This window comes from Vespa mandarinia, chromosome 4 (genome assembly GCF_050613455.1).
Source record: "Vespa mandarinia isolate Hongniang chromosome 4, ASM5061345v1, whole genome shotgun sequence".
Taxonomy (NCBI): Eukaryota; Metazoa; Arthropoda; class Insecta; order Hymenoptera; family Vespidae; genus Vespa; species Vespa mandarinia.
The window spans coordinates 810,016-833,569 of NC_140813.1; the positions used below are offsets into that span (position 1 = coordinate 810,016).

At 28.1% G+C, this 23,554-nt stretch overlaps 5 protein-coding genes across 8 annotated transcripts; 3 read left to right on the forward strand and 2 right to left on the reverse strand.

Annotated features, from left to right (window-relative positions):
* Positions 1–2,597: 2,597 nt before the first annotated feature.
* LOC118447140 (palmitoyltransferase ZDHHC15B) lies at positions 2,598–7,227 on the reverse strand. The gene is made up of 9 exons (XM_085656823.1): positions 6,558–7,227; positions 6,331–6,357; positions 6,127–6,221; positions 5,912–6,032; positions 5,627–5,850; positions 5,424–5,553; positions 5,213–5,339; positions 3,928–4,014; positions 2,598–2,772 (listed from the first exon to the last, which is right to left on the reverse strand). Exons 1-9 carry the CDS (start codon positions 6,703–6,705, stop codon positions 2,613–2,615), a joined length of 1,119 nt encoding a protein of 372 aa, XP_085512949.1. The 5' UTR covers positions 6,706–7,227; the 3' UTR covers positions 2,598–2,612.
* A 223-nt stretch (positions 7,228–7,450) lies between these two features.
* On the forward strand, positions 7,451–9,009 carry Gip (hydroxypyruvate isomerase-like protein Gip). Its single transcript, XM_035878701.2, has 5 exons — positions 7,451–7,817; positions 8,070–8,181; positions 8,271–8,443; positions 8,573–8,692; positions 8,773–9,009. Exons 1-5 carry the CDS (start codon positions 7,622–7,624, stop codon positions 8,958–8,960), a joined length of 789 nt encoding a protein of 262 aa, XP_035734594.2. The 5' UTR covers positions 7,451–7,621; the 3' UTR covers positions 8,961–9,009.
* LOC118447138 (uncharacterized) lies at positions 8,772–11,266 on the reverse strand. 4 transcript variants are annotated; one of them, XM_035878692.2, is made up of 6 exons: positions 10,979–11,266; positions 10,506–10,789; positions 9,988–10,389; positions 9,694–9,889; positions 9,404–9,619; positions 8,772–9,321 (listed from the first exon to the last, which is right to left on the reverse strand). In XM_035878692.2, exons 2-6 carry the CDS (start codon positions 10,573–10,575, stop codon positions 9,066–9,068), a joined length of 1,140 nt encoding a protein of 379 aa, XP_035734585.1. In that variant the 5' UTR covers positions 10,576–10,789; positions 10,979–11,266; the 3' UTR covers positions 8,772–9,065. The 4 variants fall into 4 exon arrangements, with proteins under 4 accessions (XP_035734585.1, XP_035734584.1, XP_085512948.1 ...); XM_035878691.2 differs by having other exon boundaries at positions 10,930–11,266; XM_085656822.1 differs by having other exon boundaries at positions 11,141–11,254.
* An 84-nt stretch (positions 11,267–11,350) lies between these two features.
* Positions 11,351–14,872, forward strand: Prp40 (pre-mRNA processing factor 40). Its single transcript, XM_035878647.2, has 8 exons — positions 11,351–11,424; positions 11,664–11,892; positions 11,971–12,358; positions 12,442–12,873; positions 12,981–13,449; positions 13,530–14,165; positions 14,266–14,412; positions 14,515–14,872. Exons 2-8 carry the CDS (start codon positions 11,727–11,729, stop codon positions 14,710–14,712), a joined length of 2,436 nt encoding a protein of 811 aa, XP_035734540.1. The 5' UTR covers positions 11,351–11,424; positions 11,664–11,726; the 3' UTR covers positions 14,713–14,872.
* A 1,016-nt stretch (positions 14,873–15,888) lies between these two features.
* Positions 15,889–22,587, forward strand: P5CDh1 (delta-1-Pyrroline-5-carboxylate dehydrogenase 1). The gene is made up of 7 exons (XM_035878658.2): positions 15,889–16,362; positions 18,474–18,687; positions 18,770–19,201; positions 19,295–19,705; positions 19,776–19,954; positions 20,042–20,230; positions 20,328–22,587. The coding sequence occupies exons 1-7, from the start codon at positions 16,319–16,321 to the stop codon at positions 20,560–20,562; spliced, it is 1,704 nt and encodes a 567-aa protein (XP_035734551.1). The 5' UTR covers positions 15,889–16,318; the 3' UTR covers positions 20,563–22,587.
* Positions 22,588–23,554: the final 967 nt, after the last annotated feature.

The window sequence follows — 23,554 nt, forward strand, 5'->3', positions numbered from 1 at the left end:
ATAAGTCTTCTCACAAATATATTACTTATGCATATAACATTTATCAGAAACTATGACTACCATTGCAAATGAATTAGTAATATTATTTTGCTTTTAATTTGTTTTCTTATGTGCAAACATTTGTTAACAATAATAATTTAAAAAATGTGCTATACCTTCAATGAAAAATAAAAAAAAGAAAGAACTGTTTTATTATTCTCTGCTCAAAGGTATAAATTGTAATCATTTTAAAACATTGTATTATAAAAAAATTATTATTTATATTAAAATGAAAAATAATGGAATATAGGAATTTTTAAACAGTGATAATCTCTGTTATAATATTGCAATAAAATACTTTAGAAAAGAAAAAATTATCAATAATTTACAGCTATATATGGATCATATATAGTACAATTTTAACAATAATAATATCTGTCACGTTTCGATTTGTACTGAGATAATAGGCATATACCTGATCTCGAAAATTAAAATCACCATTAGAGCACAAAAAGATAGTTCAAGTATGGGGAGTTTATAATTACATTGTCTTTGTAAATTTCAACTGAGCCAGCTCAGTATTTCAGCACTGCTATTGATCAGCAATAAAATTTGATTTTATCCATCAGTTAATCTTGATGAAACTATATCAAACAATGAATTAATATATTCAACATCACAATTTCCAATATAAATTTATAGAATGTAGGTCTGTGATGTTTTCCTTCTTACTTATGAAGATCTTTCTCATCGATATTCATAATGCTGAGTGATCATTAACGTTTCAATTTATATCTCTCATTTTGTTTAAAGGATATACAATTCTTCTGGGGGTATATACAAGACTCATATATATAGCACACTTATTTTATTAAGCAATATGCTTTTCTGTTAAGCAATAAAGAATAATAAAGAAAGTGTTCGAATAATGTAATACTTATTCAAAATATCAGAATAAATTTATCATAATACTTTATATCATAAGTTATGCTAAATACTGAGCCACATTACACTATTTCATATAATTATATGTCTTAGGAAAGGTACCATTAATATTATGATCTGCCAACATTAAACATATTTTTGCACAAGGCACTCTGTAAACCCATGAATATATATACATACATACATATATATATATATATATATATATATATATATAAATTATTGTAAAATTTTGTTCTGACTATAACAAATAATATTTGCAAAATTTAATAAAGAATGACAGAGAACACAGGTTACAGAAATTCAATATTGTCTATGTATCTCGATTTATGAAACAAGATGAGAGATGAAGATCACAAGTACTGTTTAAAGATGTCAAACAATTTCTATTGTATCCACCAGTGGTTGATTGGCATTTACAGCATGAGGTATTACGGCTGTGCTGTAAAATATATGTATATATACAACATTAATATATAATATTTGTTATTTTTAAAAGCAACATTGTAAGCATTACAATACTATAATATATATGCTGGTTTGCTAATGGTTTGCTAATGATTTGGTTAGATGATATATAATTATGTTAAATATTATGATAGATCTTACTTAGTATTTTTATAACGAATAAATTTTTATAAAAATGTATAATTAGTAATAATATTTATTACTATATTAAATATGAAGTAAAAAATTAAATATTATTGTATTTTAATTGCGACGTGACCATCCATAGATTTTTCTTTAGAATGTTACAGTGACGTTTATTTTTTATGTTAACATTCAATTGAATACTAACACTTTTATATTATATAATAAATGCCACATGTGTATTATATTTTATACAAAATTTTGTTAATACGTTTTCTGTTTACTTCACGCATTTTGTTGGTAATCAAATATTCAAACAATTATTCTTGAAATTATACAAGACATGTAGTGCACATTACCCTGTACCAAGTACCAAAATTATGGCTTCTCTTATTAAGTTCATTTGATAAAGATTGGACCTGCAGTCAATCCAAATCATATTACCATATTTACATATTATTCTCTTATATTAATAGATAGATTTTTATCAAAAAGGTATGAATAGAGATATTTTAAATTAATGTACTTATGAAATTTTATATTATTCTTATCATATATTGTCTCTATTAATACCATATATCCATCTCTCATGTATATTTATTAAAAATTAATAATATTTTTATTTATTGGTAGAATTCAAACATGTGCATTTCTGTACAGTATTATTACAAAGGAATAATGTAAAAACAAACATCATGCACAAAGAGAAAAATCTATTTGTTATTATAATAAAACTGTATAATATATACAATTTCTCATAGAATACTTATTTGTGGATTAGCTATAAATAATGGTTATAATGAAGGACCAATGATTATTATAACAACAAAAAATTAGTAATTTGTAGTGATATTCTTCATTTCATTTCAGGTTGTAAATTCATTTAAGTTAGTATAATTTATTTGCATAATTAAATAGTATTTTTATATGATTTCATAACGTGCGCTTTAAGCACATTAACGTGTAAACTTGCTAATAAATGAAATGATTCTACAACACTTATAAGTACTTATTAATTTATAATATATAAAAAATTAAGTAATTTTTTTCCTTAATATATTTTGAATACAACTATAAATTCTGACTAATCTAACACCTCAATATAAGGATTCTTGGTCTAGAATACCTGATTGAGACATATAAGGAGATGTGGTGCCAAGTTCTGTTTCATCACCCCATTGTTGGGTTCCATTTCCCAACAGAGTATGAGTATCTTCATTGTACAGCCGCTCGGGAAAATTTACCCCATCTCCGAAACTGTAACCCATACCCTATCTTCTACTCTATGTCATCCTATATTTACCCTAAGTTTACCAGAGATGGCGTAACTAATACTATAATTAATAAGTTTTTCTTAATTTTTTAATACTTATCTAATTTTATACTTGTATTTGTTTCGATATTTACTTTTAGTTGAACAGCCTCTGATCTTATAAAAAATTTGTCTTCAGAATAGTTACGCCACTTCTAAAGTTTTAAAAATATTTTCTTGATGTAAAAACCAGATGCACAATACTTTTAAACTAAAGAGAATTATGTATCAATGAATTTAATTCAACAATCAACAATGAAATACACAATACTAGATATCTATAGAAACATTATACATTTGTACATTAACAAAGAAATTCTTCCAATATTTTCATATCTTAATTATTTATATATATATATATATATATATATATATATATATATATATATATATATATATATTTTATATTGAACACTAGTATTGAACTTAAATCTTTTTTGAAACATTTAAATTTAACACATATCAACACTGTTTACAAAATGAATGTATAAATACAATATTAATATAAATGATTCTCTATATCACATGCCTACAATGATTTAGGAAACATCTAAGGAAACATTGTTTCCATGCATTATTTGTATGTCAGTCTTATTAAAATACAATTGCAAAATAATTGTTAAATTAAAGCTTATCTAAGCTATAAAGTCCAACACAAACAAGTAATGTTAGTATTAGCAAGATGGTATCAAAAAAAAAGAAAAATTAGACACAAAGATTACTAAATTTTTAAAGGGCTTAAAGTATTCACAAGAAATATAATATATCGCTTGAATGATTAATGAAAATCTTAAATATAATAATTTCTCTTTATGATTTAAGTTATTTATCATAAATGCAAACAAATGCAACCAGGCATATTTGAAAATATTATTTTACACAATATCATTACTTTGGAACTCCATCAAAAAAAAAAAAAAAAAAAAAAAAAAAGAAAAAAGATGTAAATCTATCAAGAATGCTCAGAGATCTTCCATGTATATATATATTTATATATATATATATATATCGATCGCATATTTTATGAGTATTGTATGAGTTCCACAGTAAAGAATTGATGTTGTTACTACAATTGTATTTGACCTTTCTAAAATGCTGACCTGTTACGAGTACTGCCCATGGAATCATAAGTATTCGTTATGCCCTGGTGTTGCGAACGTACTGGATAGGTGACACCATTTCCAAGACTAGAACACATCCAATGCATCCAACCCAATTTAAGAATAATAATCGTTATTTAAATTTTCAAGAACTACTGAAAATACTGTATCGAAAAGTCCTATTAATATATTTTTATCATTGATAAATTCGTATCTGTGATAAAAAAAATCACAAATATGAATAAGAAGATATGTTTTCAATGAAAAATATCTATTTTAATTAGCATATGATACACAGAATGTGTCCTTTGCATAATGTAACCACTGGAAACATTACGAGATATATGATGCACTTAAAGAGCGTTATATAATTTTTCTCTCCATAATGAAAATTATATCTAATGAAAATTAAATAACTAAAGTCTAATCTATCTTTCTTTTGTACTATACTATTTCCACACATGCAACAGCATGAAATAGATGTGTAACATAAAAAAAAAAAAAAAGAAAGAAAGAAAGAAAAAAAGGAAGAAAGAAAGAAAAAGAAAAATATATAAGTTCAATCAATTCTACCTATTTTTCTTCCTCTGAAATTCATGCAAATTTTGCTTTATTTATTATTCATATATATTATTTAATTATTTATCATTATAGTTTATAGTTTTATTGAGAAAAACTTATCCCTATCAATAATGAATGAATAATGGAATTATATAAGTTATATTTTAGGATAGAAAGTTAGCCTTGGTGTTTTACAAAGGCACATAATGCAAAGAAATATCTTCTGTGCATTTTCAGCAAATATATATATATATATATATTTATATATATATGTATATATATACTTCCAACAATGTCATGCAAATTTTGTGCAATGAATTATTGTTTATTTTCATAAAATATAATATTTGAAATGGATCTTGCAGAAATAAATTCTGGATTTTTTCTAATTTTAAACATGAATCTTTTAGTAATGGCACATCAAATGACAAGGAAAAATATATAAAAAGCAATATGCACAACTACTATTCTAATTTCACATAATTACACCGGTAAAAATGAATGTTTACATTGACATTCAATATGAGCAGATATAAATATCTAAATTAAATTTCATGTACACATAGATTTATTATATTATGCTTGACTTTATTTATACGTCATATAAATATATTGTGCAAATGGTTTCTACTATTTCTTAAAGTAACATTTAATTTAATTATTTATAATATGTATATAATCATAATCAATATAAATCACAAATATATAAAACATATATACTCACCTAGTAAAAACAGGAAGGAACCACAGCCGTGCATTATCGCCAAATACTTCTTGGAAATTATTATATTTTCCAAGACTAAAACCATCTTTGTCTTTTCCTGTGAGAAACATAGGAGGCCTGAAGGCTTCTACAAGTCAATGAAAATAGAAATTAACTACAATTTCATTAATATAATATATAACTTTTAATGTATATGTATTTTTTTTTTTACCTAATGTTGATCTATTATGTAGCACAAGGTAGCAGTGATAAAAGAAAAGAGAATTAAGGCTCACTGCAAACATTAAAGCAGCAAAAAAGAGAAAGAGCAGGTTAAACCTACCCATTCCTTCTAATTCTCCCTATATACAAAAATTTATAATAAAATATTTTGTACATATAATAAAATTTGTCCATTTGAAGAAGTTCACTTACTTTCCAAAAGCGTATAACATATTGTAAAGATGTAGCTATTATAAATATACAATAAAGAAGGGCATATGCCAAGAACAACATAAAAAATTTGTAATTGTGGAAGCCTACACAGTTGTTTATCCATGGGCAATGATGGTCCATTTTTAAGACACAAGTACCACAAATGCTACAATGATGTGCTCGATCCGGCTTTATCAAGTGACATTTCTCACAAAATCGTATACCTATATGAATAATCAATTGAAATAGAAACGTACGAAAATTTTACTCTACATTGTCCATTACCTCCTTTGATAGTACGATTTGTTACTGGTAGATCTTGCGCAAATCTTTCCAAAATCTGTCTAATAGCTTCTTCCGTTTCTGCTTGTTGCAGTTTTTCAATTTCTACCTCTGGTATTTTAAACTGTAAAAAATGAACAAGCCATCACATTTTACAATGTAAAGTATAATTATTTTGATAATATATAATTGTTATAATATTTTCAAATTTTTTTTACCTTATCTGGAACAGATACTAAGTCTGTGAATACCGTCTGCCAATAGGACCATAAGAAGAGCAGAAATATTATGTGGAAGAAAATTAGATAGAAGGCTATAAACAAATATAAAAAAAAAAAAAAGAACATTAATTTTTCTTATCTCTAAATGATAAAATAAATATCTTGAGCTTTAAGAATTGGAATATTGTATGGTATACACACCTTTCTGAATGTCATTTTCTATCCTATCTGAAATAAAGTAAACATCGATGTTTAATTAAGCGAAGATTCAAATCTATATAAGGATACAAATAAGTAATGATAAATGTACGATATGTAGAGCTTGAATCAAACAGTCAATACTATGTTAATAACGGTATAATAACAATGACAAACAATTGTAATAATTATCTTATATCTATGTTTCTATTAAAGTATATATTACTTACAATAACATAGTTGCACAACGAATGCGTAATAAGACCAAACAACGACAGCCAAGATGAAAAGTATTGGAATCCATTTGAGAATTTTTACACACCACCAACATGATTCACTTTGCTTCCCCATTATATTTATCGAATGAATGATATGCATGTATAGTTTAGTGCCTTTGATCCTTTAGTCGGTACATTATTTTTTACACATATTGACCGATATATCATTGCAATAAATCTTTGTAGAAAAAAATCTTAACATAGGTGACAGTATAAAAATTTATCGTATTATGAAAAAACACAACAAATTGCAATCCATTGCACATAACTTGTTTTTACTAATTACGAATGTAGAATATAAGAATATAAATAAAATAAAGGTTACGAATGTTATTTATTTCTGATCATATAATACGACAGAAAATTAACTACAGTAGAACCAATTTCATGGAAAATAAAACAAACTTATGATATTTTGGATAGTATAACACTTAAAGCTGAAATCGCATCCTTGAAACATCACCACAATTCTCTTGTATCCAGTATATCATTGGAATATATAGATAAGTTTGGAAACGCGTTATACGTTTCTTCTTTATTTCTTATTTTATTATCTAATCTGGATAAATGCGATTGGATAATAAGAATTAATGGACGTTCCTCTAATTATTGAATAATAATATTTCTAAGATGGAATCCGATGTTTTAAAAGAACATGATAACGTATATATCACCGTTAACATAATTGATTTTAATTATATTTACAACGAAGATATTTTTAATCGTTTAAAATTCTAAAATAATAATTATAAATTAATTAAGAAATGAAATGATATGAATAAAGATTAAAGAATAATTTATTAATATTAAAGAGATAAAGATCGAATTTAAAAATCATTCGAAGTTTAATACGCCATCTATGAATGTTCCAGCAGTTTTATCTGTGTGTATTTAATACGGTTCTTATCTAAAATATAAAGATAGAGTACCTGAGTACTTTGATAATAAAGTTTTAAATAAATTTTAATCTTGAACTTGAACGTTACGTTTAATTATTCGAAGCTACAGACGAAAATATGGTTTTAAAGTTCGTAAGCAATTTATCTTTTATGTTTTTGGAGAGTCCAAGTTTAATCGAAAGGTACCAACTTGCTAAAGAGGCTGGTTTCAAGGCTGTTGAAAGTGGTTTTCCATTGGGTTTCTCTCTGGAAGATGTTGCTAACGCAAAAAACAAAGCAAATATCGAACAAATCCTTATTAATGTATTTACAGGCACGTTTTGAATAATTAATATAGAAAAAATTTAATTTTATATATATAATTATTGATATTATTTATTTATTTAATTGATGTTTATTTGTTTTACTACGTTGTATTGTAGCCAATCACGGTGAAGGCGCGAAGTTTAAAAAATTCTTGCTCGGATTTTTTAATAATTGCCAAATTTTCATTATCGATCTGTGTCGTTTGTAATATTTTTATTAATTTTATTATTGAAACCTTATAATTTTATTCATTCTTTAGGTGATACGTCGAAAGGCGAATTAGGATACGCTGCTATACCTGGACAAGAAGAATCGTTTAAAAAAAGCATTGAAACAACCATACAATATGCAAAAGCATTAAATTGTAAATTGTACGTAATTAATGATTATAACTTTTTGATAATTTATTGCAATATTTACATATTTTGTTATTAAAATAATTGATACTACTCGTCTATAGGATACATGTTATGTCCGGAAAAGTAAATAATCCAACTGTAGACAATGATAAAGTTTATGAAAAAAATTTGTTGTATGCTGTAGAGAAATTTAAAGAAGAAGGATTAATAGGTGTTATTGAGCCGATTAATAGCATTACTGTACCAAATTATTATATGAACAATTTTTCAAAAGGTAAAATTTTAATTGATAACAAAAATATATAAAATTATAATATATATATATATATATATATATATATATATATATATATATTATAATTTTATGTAGATATATAATAATTTCCTTCCATGTTTGTCAAAGGCTTGAACATTGTTAAAAAAATTAACAGCCCTCATTTAAAGTTGCAACTTGATATTTTTCACATGCAACATTGTTGTGGCAATCTTACGCATAATATCGAAGAGTTGCTTCCTTTTATTGGTATGTATTAATAAATTTATCAAATATCTTATTTACGTATAACAATAAAGCTATACTTTCATTATCTTAAATCATTTCAGGGCATATTCAAATAGCTCAAGTACCACACAGACATGAGCCAGATACAGCAGGTGAGATAGATTACAAATATGTTCTCTCATTATTGGAAAATAAAGGTTATCAAGGATACGTTGGTTTAGAATATGTACCAAAAACAAATACTGTCGACGGATTAAAATGGATAACAAAATTTGGTTATTCTTTGTAATGTTATGATATATCTTATATACCTGTGGCATATAATAATTTTTAAAAATAAAATATATGTTATGTTACAATTTGTTATTCTATTTTTCATTTTTAATAATATTATTTAAGATCGTTTTTTTTTTCCTTTTTTAACCATAGTAACTTGTTCCGGTAAAGGAAGTTTTAAAGTGAATGTTTTCTTGTCATTTTTGTTAGGCACAGCTGCAATTATTTTGGCAAGATCTATTAATTTTCTAATTCCTATTCGACTATTTAACATAGTTGCAAGTAATTCTAGATCTATTATAAAATCAGAAATAATCAAGCCTAAAATTATACAATGTATGATAGCTTTATCTTTCATACTAGCAGGTCTCAACCTAGAAAAATTTATTATTAATATAGCACAAAGGTTTCTAAAATATAATATATGAAATATAAATGAAAATAAAAATTGTTTACCTTCCACTATAACTTTGTATGCTATAAGTTTCAATAATGTGTGAATTAACTTCTTCCGAATAAGGGCAAATATTAATTCCACGTTTTTTTGCATCCTTTATGGGGATATTTAACCATTTGGAAACTGTTTCAATGTACAATAGAAGAGCTACTTTCTTTATATTATCTGGGTCAGATTTCAAAAATCTTAAGGCGTGCGTGAAAAATTTTGATTTGCTATAAATAAAGTAAAAAAATATGAGTAGATTATCAGTATTGAAAATACAATATATAGATAAATGCAAAGTTACCCTTCAGGAACACGATTTATAGTTTCTTTAGCTATTTCGTAGAGAGTTTCTAATTTATTTTCTGGTATGATATCATTTATATTATAAACGTCTTTTACATTAGTAGCATCTCTGTTACAATGAGGTAAATGTATGTTTGTTATACTATCATTATCTGCTATTTGTGTCTCTAGATCTTCTTTATTTATTTCTATATCTACAATAAGAATAAATCATTTTAATATAAATTTTTTATGAGATAAAAAGTAAATTAAAAAGAAAAAGAAAAAAAATTAATAATATTAATTATTTTACTTGAAACAGTTTTTTCAAGATCATCTTTAACAGCATTGACATTAATCTTCATTCTTTCAAATTGCTCTGTTTTTCTCTTTACTTTTTTTGAACCAAACTGTTTATTCAATAAAGCAATTCTCTCAGCATCTGTATTTTTATTATTATCTATCACTTGTTTATCAAGAACAGGACTTACAGACCACCTTTCTGCTTGTACCAATCTAATCTTCCCAGTCCTTTTATTATGAAGTACAAGCATTGTTTGCATAAACTGCTGTTTATTATCTGGCGTGTAACCTTTATAAACAATTTGTCCATTGGACACAGCCAGTAATTTCTTTTCTCTTTTTTTATCATAGAAAAGACCACAAGACATGGTCTCCGCTGCTTCATCTTTTAGCTCGCCGTTTTGAAAATTAACTGATAATATAAAACAAATAAAAGACTTAACCTTATAAACAATTATTGTTATTATATTTAATAGTTATTCCTTACATGGAAATATATAAAATACAATCAATTTATATTTAAATTACCGATTATGGGTTTCACTTTTTTAGGTTGTATAATAACCTCATCTATAACGCCTTCTAATAATCGTTTCATTTTCACTATATTTATATTAACTAAATATAAAATGTGCTTTATATTAATATTATCTTCGTTTGTTACAGATGCACAACTTGTTTATATTTACATACAAATATTATACTATTGTTTTAAAGAAATTAACTTAAACACGTGTTCTTTACTTTTGTTAGGTTATACGCTTTGTTGACGCGTTGTTTAGTCTCATAGAGTATCCCGATTGTAGCGTCACCTGGAGTCATCATTATTCAGCGAAATAAAAAAAAAGGAAGAAAAAAGAAAAAAACATACAATATTTACAAAATTGAAAGTGAAAATAATTAACATTCTATGCAGATTATAAAAAAGAAAAATATTTGTTATCTATCTAACCTGATATATTTGAAATCTGATATTAAAAAAAGAAAACTATTGGACATACTTGTAAGGAACTAATGATATATTTATGCGATTGTTTTCGATCATTAAAAAAAGCCTTTTATTTGTGCATAAACTATTCTTGAAAAATACCATTCTTTAACACGATTTAAAAAAAAAAAAAAAAAGCTTTTTCAAAAATTCGAAAGTATGTCCTAGATTAAACCTTCGTTTTTAAAATGAGGCCTTGTTCATCGAAATTGGTTAAGAATTACGCCTGTTCTCATAATTGATGCCGTAAATTTTATAACATTATAGAATTAAGAGCAATGAACAGACTTAAAATGTTTAGTCTCAATATCAGTACTGAGATATAGCAATCGTACGTCGTATATATATATATTTAATTACCATAGTTCTATAACGACCTCTATATATAAACCAACTTCAAGTCGTTTCGAATATTCAATTTCTCTGTTGCTCTCTTTATGTGATTATCATTTTGACGATGTATATTCATAATATTTATAAATATAATTTATAAATTACTACAAAAATTAAATCTTTAGTGTATTAATTTAAACGTGCCAATCAAATATATTATATTTTGCTATGGTAATTTTAGGTTAACTCGATATTCTGTTGTACAATAAGTAAATAAATGTGACGCATATATTCTCAGTTTTTCTGCTTAAAAAAGGTATGTAAGGTATTATTTTTTTATTATTGTTTTATTTTATGTATCGTAGGCATCGAATGATGGAATTCCACCACCTGCCACAGTACCCGGATTTCCACCGGCAACACCTAATATGACACCTGGTTTTGTACCGCCTATTATGCCTGCAGCATCCTTTATTCCTCCTCCTAGCTTACCGCCTGGTCCACCAGGAATAATGCCACCTCAATTTTCTATTCCTCCACCTGGTTTTAGTTTTCCAATTACCGGTGCACCAGCACCAGAAGCTGGAGTAATAGGTTAGTATATTTTATAAAAGATTTAGTTGATACGAATATTAACTGAATCATTATTTCTTCTTGTGTGGAATATTATAGCAGCACCACCACAAATAACAGCTCCAGGAATTCCACCTCCAACTCCTATAGCAAGTGAAACTGCACCAGGTATACCTGTGTCGTCAGAAAAGAAAACGGATTGGACCGAACATAAAGCTCCAGATGGTCGTACTTATTACTATAACAGTGTTACTAAACAGTCGCTATGGGAAAAACCAGATGAATTAAAAACGCCAAGCGAATTATTGTTGTCACAGTGCCCGTGGAAAGAATATAAATCAGAAAATGGAAAAGTATATTATCATAATGTAACTACTAAAGAATCCAGATGGACTATTCCTACAGAGTTGGAAGAATTGAAAACTAGAATAGCGGCTGAAGAAGCTGCAGCTGTTGCAGCTGCAGTAGTTGCAAGTGCTACAAATACGTTAGTAAAATGTTAAAGTTTTATATTGTTTGATCATTTTAAATATACTTCTATTTATTTTTTATGTATTTTTTTTTTCACAGAATAGTTCCAGTAGCTATACAACATTTGTCTCCAAATATTAGCACTTTATCGCAAACAAGTACGCCCGAACCTGGAGGAAAATCTGCTATTGAACAAGCTATGGCTGCAACACTTGCGGCTATAAATATTCCAACTCCACCTACAAAACCAGATGAAGATAGTAATTCCGCGAAAGGATCGGCAAATGATAGCCGAACGAGTACACCTGAACCCAAAATGCAATTCAAAGATAAAAAGGAAGCAATAGAAGCATTTAAAGAATTATTAAAGGAAAGAGATGTGCCATCTAATGCTACATGGGAACAAGCAGTAAAATTGATTCAAAATGATCCAAGATATCCACAGATGAAGAAATTAAACGAACGTAAACAGGCATTTAATGCATATAAAACACAGAAACTTAAAGAGGAACGGGAACAGGAAAGATTAAGGTAAATATATAGATATAAATATATATAGATATAAAATATATATATATATATATATTTTGATTTGAAATTTATGAATATAATTTTAAAGTTGCAAGTTTTATCGACAGATTAAAAAAAGCCAAAGAAGATTTAGAACAATTTTTATTAGAAAACGACAGAATGACAAGTACTACTAAATATTACAAGTGCGAAGAAATGTTTGGTAATTTGGAAATATGGAGAGCAGTAGGAGATCCAGATAGAAGGGATATTTACGAAGATGTTATATTTAATTTGGCAAAACGTGAGAAAGAAGAGGCAAAACAATTAAAGAAAAGAAATACCAAAAGGCTGGCGCAAGTTTTAGATACAATGACAGATGTCACGTATAGAACCACATGGCAAGAAGCACAAGCATTGCTCTTACAACATTCGGCCTTTGCGGAAGATGCAGATTTGCTTGAAATGGATAAGGATGATGCTTTGTTGGTATTTGAAAATCATATTCGACATTTGGAAAAGGACGAGGAAGAGGAAAAGGAACGTGAGAAAAAACGGAGAAAGAGACAAGAAAGAAAAAATCGTGATGGTTTCATTGTAAATACACGTTTACCTTGTTTGAACTTAATTTGTTTTTTTAGTATATGTAATTTCTTATTGCATAACATATATTTTAGAGTTTATTGGACGAGCTTCACGAACAAGGAAAACTAACATCCATGTCTCTTTGGGTAGAACTATATCCTATGTTATCGGCCGATTTACGTTTTTCAGTTATGTTAGGACAACCAGGATCAACTCCGTTAGATTTATTTAAATTTTACGTCGAAGACCTCAAGTCCAGATTTCACGATGAAAAAAAAATTATTCGAGAGATTCTTAAAGATAAAAATTTCGAGGTACAAGTTAATACTACGTTCGAAGAGTTTGCTACGGTTGTTTGTGAAGATCGAAAGTCGGCTACTTTGGATGCGGGAAATGTTAAGCTGACGTACAATTTGCTTCTTGAAAAAGCCGAAGCACGAGAGAAGGAACGTGTTAAAGAGGAAACACGAAAATTCAAAAAACTAGAAACAAGTTTCAAGAATTTATTAAAAACTATCAATGTCGATTATCAAATGACATGGGAAGATGTGAGAAATAAACTGGAAGAAGAGCCAGATTTTAAAGCGATAACATTGGAAAGTGAAAGAATAAGAATTTTTAAGGACTATCAACATGAACTTGAAGAAAGTTGTAGTCATCATCATATCAGGAGTAAAAAGAAAAAGACGAAAAAGATGAAACGAAAATCTCGATCTCGGTCTCATAGCGTACATATAATTTTTATTTTATATACATATATATATATATATATATATATATATATATCTTTGTTTATGTAAAATATTAACACATCCTATTATTTAATAGGAGTCTGAAGGTAGTGAGAAAGGATTGAAAAAGAAACGGCACAAATCACGTTCTGCAAGTATAGCTAGTAAAACAGATAGTTCTGAATCTGATACAAGAAAGGCGAAAAGAAAGAAAAGTAAAAAGAAAAGAGGTCGAAGCCATTCCGTAAGTTATATAACTTAAATAATATATTTTTTATTTAATACATTTTTTTTTTCTTTTTTTCCCTACGAAATAAAATATTCTTTATATACGTGTGATTTGTAGCGTTCACACTCAAGACTACCGTCCTCCGAAGAGTCCCCAGAAAGAAGACGAAAAGAAGATAAGCATAGAAGACCGTCTGTTCATAGCGAAGGATCTATTAATGAAAATACAGAACATCATGAACTTTCCGAAGACGAATTGGAAAAACAAAGAGCGCAACTTCTTCGAGAATTGCAAATGCAACAAGAAGATAATTAATACAACGATCAAAATAAAATCAATTCTTTTTGATAATTAAAAATATTGATTAACATTTAAAATTCACTTGGAATATTCGTCATTGATTTTCAATATGTAGCTATAATTCTCTACAAAAAAATATATATATTATATGTATGTAAGGAAATAAATTCGATACACTGACTCATTGAATTTATGGTTGTCAACTTCCTATAATAAAATTCGAATACATATTTATGTATATATATATATATATATATATATGAAATAGATATTGCTAATGCAGATGCTAAAATGCTATTTTTTATACTATTGGCAAGAAATGAGATAAGACATGCCCCTATTTATTTGCTTCCGTTATTTCAATTGGTTATTTCTTTGCATGCTATTAGGCGCAATTCAACGTCATAAATGGATGATAAATTTATTTATTTTATTAATTATAAAGAAAATCCAAATCGAAATATGTCTATAATTGGTAATTGTTATTAAGAAATAAAAAATTACAAAAACTAAAAAGCTTAAAAAGATTATTTTTAACGAAATAAAAATGTATTTAGTTTGACCTTCTAAATTATTTACATGTTAGTATCGATATTATTTTAATGTAATTTATTGCGTTTTAAAATTCTTGAATCACAAATAATGAGTACATATATACATGTATGTACTTTTATAGCATAGACTGTGATGCATAAACATATGTACATAGATAAAATAAACGAAAACAAACTATATGTAAAATCATATTACACAATTATTTAAAAAAAGGTTTTGTTTTTATTTTTATTATTTCTTTATTTTGACAGCGACAATTCGAAGGACATTCGACCTGTACAGAAATTACGATGGAATAGTTTCCAATAGTATAGATTTGCTCAAGATATTATTAGAGGAGAATAGTCGTCGGATTAGAGAGAGAGAAGTTATTGACAAATAAATGTGTGTGTGTGTGTGTGCGTGTGTATGTGTATTTATATATATATATATAAATTTTTAATTGATCGAAGAGGGAATAACGAGAACGCTAAAATGTCTTCTTTCACGTAACGTTTATCGAATTATTCTCGTTGTCGACGATAGCCCCATTTTTTCCTCTTTCTTTTTTTTTTTTTCTTCTAAAATCAAGCGCATGCGTCGAATTTATTGTAATTTGGTAGTACCCTTGCTACGGCCCTGCTTTTATGCGACCGAATTTACAAGGAGTGGGGTTTGCGAAGGTGGTTAAGTTTACCATTTGTCCGATGATTGCTGTTGTCGCCTTTCGTGATTCCGGAGGTTCGTTTCGTTAAGAGAAAGAAAAAAATAGAGAGAGAGAGAGAGAGAGAGAGAGGGATAGAGACAGGTAAATGAATTTTGTCCTTCGATTTGAAAACTCAAGTAAGTCAATTTTGTCGAACGAACGAAGAAGATAGAGAAGCAAAGGGAAGTCCCAACGAAGAGAAGAGAGAAAGAGATAGATATACGAATAGAGATAGAGATAGAAAGAGAGAGAGAGTGAAAGAGAGAGAGAGAGAGAGAGAGAGAAAAAGAGAAAGATAGAACGTGATCGAGAGCGAGAGTGAGAGAGGGGGCGTTTGAGTAAGTGGAAAGGGAGAAGGGCCGAAGAGCTACAAAGAGCACAATGTTGAATATCTGTCGTCAAGTTTTTATTACAAATAGCCAAAAGTGAGTAAAATCATAGGGAAGAAATTTCATTGTCCTTGAATAATGGGATCCGCCTATGACATGCTTTATTTCTTTTTTCTCACCTTCTAACATATCAGATACTAAAATATCAGAGAATATATTGATTATTTTCGCGCATTGGCCCGTGTGCTAAGGTATTTTAATGTGTGTCCAATGTTTCATCTACGTATTTATGTGGTGTATGCACGAACATATGCATCCTACGCACGTTCTACATGCATCCTATGTATCTTTCGTATGCTTACTGTATGGTCATATCGACAAGAATAATTTTCTATTTGTTTGTTGTTTGTTTCAATGAGCTTATACGTGTGTGCGCGCGCGCGCCTGTTACGTAGTGTTGAAAAGGTTTACGAACAAATGTTGCGTACGCAAGCATTTCAAAAATCTTTCTTAGATGTTTACTGTACATTAATAGCCTCTTCTTTTTTTTTCCGTAATATATTTTTAATTTTCATATATATATATATATATATATGTGAGAAAAAAGAAGGTTCTATATCCTACCACGATTTAAAAATTTTCCATTCGACAAAAACGAATCCGACGTTCGAATGGGTCGTTGACCAATTAGCTCTCATATGTTGCATTTCATAGTTTCAATGTATATATATATATATATATACAAATATATAAACGTATTTATTTCAGTGAAGAATATGCATGTACGTAATTTCAAATTAGGAATCATCTACGTCCTGCCTTTTTTCTCTTTCCTTCTTTTTTCTTCCCCCTCCCCCTCCCCCGCCTTCCCTCTAAACATTTTTCAATCTATCTCATAACTGTCAATTAACTCGCCCATTCAGATTAATTTGGCCTGTCAATGATCTTTTACTCTCTCACGTTTAATAAAAACCTTTTTTTCTTTTTTTCTCCTTTTTTTTCTTTTTCCTAAACTTTTTTGAAATCTTATTAATAAATTGTACGTAAAAATGCATTAGAAGTTTTTTTTGCGTTAGATATGAATTTTATCGTGGAAAGAAGGAAGGCATTCGTGAAAGTGATAGCGATTTTATCCTTGAACGGTCGTTTTCATGACTACACGGCTTTCTTTAACATCTGTTATCGAGAATATTAATTTTGTCGCTTATCTCGAATTAATTTGCTATTGCCTCATTAGCAGGTCAAGTTTTATTTGAAATTCCATTCATTTCCGTATAAAATATATTCAGTTTCCTGTTTTTTTTGGCTCTTGATATATCGATACGCGATACGTGATGTCACGCACGTATATATAATCACGTACACATACACATATACACATACATATATATACATATATATATATATATATATATATATCTGTTCGACGTTTCGCTCATACATCCGTACTGTTTCTTTTCTTTAATTTTTTTATTTTCCTTTTTTATCTTTTTTTTATCAGTAAGGTTAAAAAAAATATATATTCAGTGCATTAACAACGATAAAAATAAATTATGCTAATCGTCCTCTTGTATGACTATAGCTCGAGACTCATTGATTATTTATTTTCATTTTATCTTGTCATCATTTTAACAAACGAATATGTTATTAATATTATTATCCATATTATTTTATATGTGTTATTTTTAGAGAGATAATCCTAATAAAAAGGGTCACTAAGTATATTATGTTATGTAACAGTCTGACCACAAAGTATTTGACACATAAACGTTAGTAAAAATAACATCATCCTGTACCATTGGATTTATATTTATGTGATATTTTATAATTTTCAAGTTTGATGTGTTTTTGATAAAATTCGTTTTCTTTTTTTTTTCTTTCATCTCAATGTACTTTTTTTTTAATGCAAATTTTACTTTTTAATTTCAACTTTTCTTACTTTATACGTAGCTTTTAAATTCCAGTTGGATTAATCAGCTTTTGTGGAATTAATCTTGTTGAGATAATACTGTGAACAGAGTGTCCCAAGTTATGTGTCTGTACACAGATAAATATTTAAAAAAGATATCACCCTGCTTTAGGGTCAATATTTACTTATATTTTATCTTTCTTTGTGACAAGAAGATAATTTTATTCAGAAAACAATCATGCATATTTATTTTCTTCTTCTACTTCCGTCTTTATTTATTTTATATTATTATTTGCAGAGTAGGTAAAAGATGTCTAGGATCTATAGTGCCTCTACCAAATCCTCCCGATGTACCATTGGAGAACGAACCTATTCTAGGTTATACAAAAGGAAGCAAGGAACGGGCCGAATTAGAGAAGGTCTTGGATGAAATGGCAAGTGAATGTACCGAAGTGCCATTAGTGATTGGTGACAAAGAAATTAAGACGGATTTGTGCAAATATCAAGTTATGGTACGCATAATTATGTATAAATATATTACATCATAAATTTATAATAAAAAGGATAGATCTTATAAATTACATTACTTTGTAGCCACATAACCATAAAGCTAAAATTGCTAAATATTATTGGGCTACGCCAGATTTAATACAGAAAGCTATCGACGTTGCTGTGAAAGCTCAAAGGGAATGGGAGAAGTGCCCTATTGAAAAACGATTAGAAATATGGTTAAAGGCTGCTAATCTCATGTCAAAGAAATATAGACAACATTTAAATGCTGCCACTATGCTTGGACAGAGTAAATCTGTTATTCAGGCGGAAATTGATAGTGCTGCTGAATTAATTGATTTCTTCAAAATACAAGGATCTTATGTTAAGGACGCTTTGAAATATAAACCGATTTCACCGAACAAAACTGTATTAAATTCATTGAGGTATCGTGGAATGGACGGTTTTATTGCTGCTGTATCACCTTTCAATTTTACTGCTATTGGTGGTAATCTTAGTTATACTCCAGCTTTAATGGTTTGTATCTTTTTTTAATCTTTCTAGATTGATTAACGTAAAAAAATTCGCATGAGTAAATTTGATTTATTTTCCTATCATAATTTTATATAGGGAAATGCAGTTTTATGGAAACCATCAGATACGGCTTTGCTTTCCAATTGGTGGATCTTTAAAATATGTAGAGAAGCTGGTGTACCACCAGGCGTTGTGAATTTTGTTCCTTGCGAAGGTCCAGTTTTTGGAGATACGATAACTGCTTCCCCTTATTTGTCTGGTATTAACTTCACCGGATCAGTACCAACATTTAATCGTTTATGGATGCAAGTTGGTAAAAATTTGGGAAAATATAAGAATTATCCAAAATTAGTAGGAGAATGCGGTGGTAAGAATTATCACTTTGTTCATCCAAGTGCCGACGTACAAACGGTGATTATCGCGACAATAAAAAGTGCTTTCGAATTTAATGGTCAAAAATGTTCAGCATGTAGTAGAATGTATGTTCCTGAATCTTTATGGTCTAAGGTAATATATTAAACAATTATTAATCATTTTACGAATTAAATGTTTCTTCATATATTGAAATTGATTTCAGATAAAGGATGGTCTTTTATCGACACGCGATCAACTTAAAATAGGCGATATTAGAGATTTCTCTATTTTTACTGGGGCCGTTATCGATGCCACGGCGTTTAAAAGAATTTCTGGTTATATCGAGCATGCTAAAACGTCAAGTGACTTAGAAATTATTGGAGGTGGTCAATACGACGACAGGTAAATTTTACAAATCGTTATTATTAAACAATTGGCTGAAATACATGTTTTCTTTTTTTAATCAAAAAAATTCATACTCTCTCAAAGCACCGGATATTTCATTCAACCGACGATAGTAACGACAAAGAATCCAAATGAAAAAATCATGACGGAAGAAATATTTGGACCTGTATTAACCATTTATATTTACAAAGATTCGAAACTCGATGAAACGATGAAATTGGTCGAAACTTCGACCCCTTATGCATTGACAGGAGCGGTATTTACCCAAGATGAGTAAGTTTTATTACGTAATTTAGATATCTTAGGATAATACAGAATGGGAACAAAATATGATAAGTTCATGTAAACAATTTTAACACAATTTTAACAGACAATGGGCGAGAAAAGCATTGGAGGAACTCAAATACACAGCAGGTAATTTTTATGTTAATGATAAATCTACTGGATCGGTTGTTGGCCAACAGCCTTTTGGTGGCGGCAGAATGTCCGGTACGAATGATAAAGCCGGTGGTCCTCATTATGCTTTACGTTGGTCATCACCTCAGGCAATTAAAGAAACATTTATTCCTTTGAAAGAATATGATTATCCATACATGAGGTCGTAAACACTCGAGTGTTTAAATGTCGATTTAAATAATATAATAATACAAATATAGGTCCGCGCGCGTGTATCGCTGAGCGATTATATCGCACTTCAAATTGAGATGCGATGCCGAATGTCTATAGTTGTAAAAATAATGGGATCGTCTCGTGCATTTCTTAATGTGGATAAGTTTAAATATACGAGTAAATATCGCTAGTTAGACTTGCGAGGCAATCTCGATTTGTTTTTGGCGTATTTAAAAATCAATTTTTTGAAGGCTGTAAATGTAAATAACAAAGTATGATCCTTAGAGAGAGAGAGAGAGAGAGAGAGAGAGAGAGAGAGAAAGAGAAAACGAGAGAGCGAGAGAGAGAGAGTTATTACGTGTATGTAGTTTATGCCTACATATAGTTACGTTTATAATACGTTTACAGACTTTGATAATATATATATATATATATATATATATATATATATACCCACACACACATATATATATAATATATATACGTATATGATATATATATATATATATATACATAGTCGATCTTGTGTTCTGCAAAACAAGAGAAATGAATTCTTTTACGTTTAAAATATTTTAGCAGACATAGAAATATCGGCTCGATGTGTTCTCTAAAATAGGCTTCGATAATGCCATTAACAAAGCGTATAAATGTAATTTATATTATTGCATGTAATTTAGAGCTTTCTTATAAATACATCAACGCCTCAGGAAATTATCACAAAGTGAATAAAGATGTTAAGGTAGCCTTATTTTCAAAGTTACTATAGTTCAGGGCACGATTCGTGGGTCAGAAATGAGTATACGTTATAATATTTATATGATGCGAAAGAGGAATGCAAATTAGCTCTTTGAAATAATTTTCAAAATTGCTCAAACGAAAAGAACAATTATTAAATCATTTATCTTTATTCTTTTCTTTTTTTTTTTCTCTCTCTTATTTTCTGACGTACGAAGTTAATATGATGACAAGATTCGTATGTGACGGAGATTTATTCGTAAGGATTGTTAAAATTTTCTAATTATAAGTCATACGTTATAAAGATCGATTATTTAATCGATGTGTTGCAGTATTTTTATTATTTGGTTTATAATTATATAGAATTTAAAAACGACACATCTTTTTCAAGCATTTGGATACTGCTGTTATGTAGAAAATTTGTGTTGCTCATATATTTATGTGATATATTTATACATAAATATGTATCATGTGTATATATATATACATATACATATATATGTATGTATATATGTATGTATGTATGTATGTATATATAACAAATACATTTCTTAATATGTAGTTCAACGAGCAATTGCTAGTGATATTTTATTCACAGAATTACTTTGATAATCTGAACAGTATAAATATTGGTGTTAGCACATATAAATGGCTAATAGTTATTGAGTATATCATTAATACAATGTTCAACACAATATAATTGGTTTTCTTTTATGATCGGCGCCTTTTGTGATATATAATAATAATTATTATTATTATTATTATTATAAAATAGTAGATCTATGTAAAATAATAATTCTTGTAAGTCCTGCACAGCGGAAAGAAATTTCTGTAATCGTTATGCAACTGTTGTTTGTCTTGAATGTGATTTAATGGAGACCATTGGTCCCACGAGTCAAACAATCATCGTATACTTATCAATAAACAACTGAAGGTATACTAGGTACATTGACGGATGTTACGATGTAATTTATTTGAACTGTAAAATAGCAATAAAATGAAATGCTATTCACAACGCTCGCATATCGATTTCTTCTACTTGTAACATTGTGTTCAATGTTAATGATAATACGTCTGATAACTGATAAAAATTTTATAAACAAATGAAGCATAATATAAAATAAAACAAGATTTGGTTAGTCCAAGGAATGTTTAGAAATGAAATTTCACGGAACTGTGTATTATTAATTATATTATGTTTATATTAATGTAATCGTTATATCATGGTTATGTTATATGTGTTATATAACATAACATGAATAAAGGAAAATATGATTTTCAACAGACATGCTTCTTGAGATATTCACAAAGACAATAAATTTAATTGTTACATTAATTCAATAATTATCGAATATATAAATCGATTTTGAATTAAAGATTCGCGCCAAGATGATACTTCCGATTTGAGTAAGCGCTGATTGGTCGACGTATCACGTCACTTTAGATCGACCAATCGTTGTCGCGCTTATAAAATTTGCCTTTTCTGATTGGAAGATGGTAATTGTAATTTCTTGACAAATTATTTCCGTTTTGATTTCGATTATTCGTAACGGCCGAATACGAAATAAGTGATCTCGGGAAAGTGTTTTCTTTTAAAATTTCATTATTTTGTGATTTTCTTATATATATTAGTCTATTAAAAGTGATTATTATAGATTTTGAACATGATCATCGATAATTATCGAATATTCATTGAAAATTCGTACTAATTGGTAAATAATTAGAATTTATATTTCAAATATATATTTTTATCGTTTTTTTTTTTTTTTTACTATTTTACAATTTCGCTAAAAAAAGCTCATCGTTGTTGATTTTTTGTCATTGCGTCAATACCATTATTATTTGCATTCATCTTATGAAACAAATCAGTCATATATTAAGAAATATCGATTATTTCATGTATTACATAATTGCATAATGAATTTTTCAGAAAATCAACCATTCTGTGGATCTTCCGGATTGACAATAAATTTTGAGATGCATCACAAGATTTTCATGATAATTCCATGTAAATCGTATCGCCAAGATCCGGATTGGTATGAGGTATTTATCAAAAAATTAATAGAATATTTGCTTAGACAATAAAAATTAATGCACGATAAGGACTAATACATTAATTACGATAAACGATATTTTTTTTTTTTCTTTAATCGAATTAACATTTTATAAAATATTTCGCGAGGTTTTCAATTCGAAATAAATTGAAATAGTTGTAAAAAGCAAACGTGCTATAAACTACAATTAAATTTATAA

Excerpts from the sequence above, each read along its gene's own strand:
- Gip (XM_035878701.2), top strand. The coding sequence starts at position 7,622 with ATGGTTTTAAAGTTCGTAAGCAATTTATCTTTTATGTTTTTGGAGAGT. Across the intron at positions 8,182-8,270 it reads AAAGCATTAAATTGTAAATT|GATACATGTTATGTCCGGAA; the intron begins GTACGTAATTAA and ends ACTCGTCTATAG. Across the intron at positions 8,693-8,772 it reads AGAGTTGCTTCCTTTTATTG|GGCATATTCAAATAGCTCAA; the intron begins GTATGTATTAAT and ends AAATCATTTCAG.
- P5CDh1 (XM_035878658.2), top strand. The coding sequence starts at position 16,319 with ATGTTGAATATCTGTCGTCAAGTTTTTATTACAAATAGCCAAAA. Across the intron at positions 19,955-20,041 it reads GGTGGTCAATACGACGACAG|CACCGGATATTTCATTCAAC; the intron begins GTAAATTTTACA and ends ACTCTCTCAAAG. Across the intron at positions 20,231-20,327 it reads GCGGTATTTACCCAAGATGA|ACAATGGGCGAGAAAAGCAT; the intron begins GTAAGTTTTATT and ends CAATTTTAACAG.
- Prp40 (XM_035878647.2), top strand. The coding sequence starts at position 11,727 with ATGACACCTGGTTTTGTACCGCCTATTATGCCTGCAGCATCCTTTATT. Across the intron at positions 12,359-12,441 it reads GTTGCAAGTGCTACAAATAC|AATAGTTCCAGTAGCTATAC; the intron begins GTTAGTAAAATG and ends TTTTTTTCACAG. Across the intron at positions 14,413-14,514 it reads AAAGAGGTCGAAGCCATTCC|CGTTCACACTCAAGACTACC; the intron begins GTAAGTTATATA and ends TGTGATTTGTAG.
- LOC118447140 (XM_085656823.1), bottom strand. The coding sequence starts at position 6,705 with ATGCATATCATTCATTCGATAAATATAATGGGGAAGCAAAGTGAATCA. Across the intron at positions 6,358-6,557 it reads CGTTGTGCAACTATGTTATT|ATAGGATAGAAAATGACATT; the intron begins GTAAGTAATATA and ends ACTTTATTTCAG. Across the intron at positions 2,773-3,927 it reads ATGGGCAGTACTCGTAACAG|TTTCGGAGATGGGGTAAATT; the intron begins GTCAGCATTTTA and ends TATGGGTTACAG.
- LOC118447138 (XM_035878692.2), bottom strand. The coding sequence starts at position 10,575 with ATGAAACGATTATTAGAAGGCGTTATAGATGAGGTTATTATACAACCT. Across the intron at positions 10,390-10,505 it reads AAAAGTGAAACCCATAATCG|TTAATTTTCAAAACGGCGAG; the intron begins GTAATTTAAATA and ends TTATATTATCAG. Across the intron at positions 9,890-9,987 it reads TCTTGAAAAAACTGTTTCAA|ATATAGAAATAAATAAAGAA; the intron begins GTAAAATAATTA and ends TTCTTATTGTAG.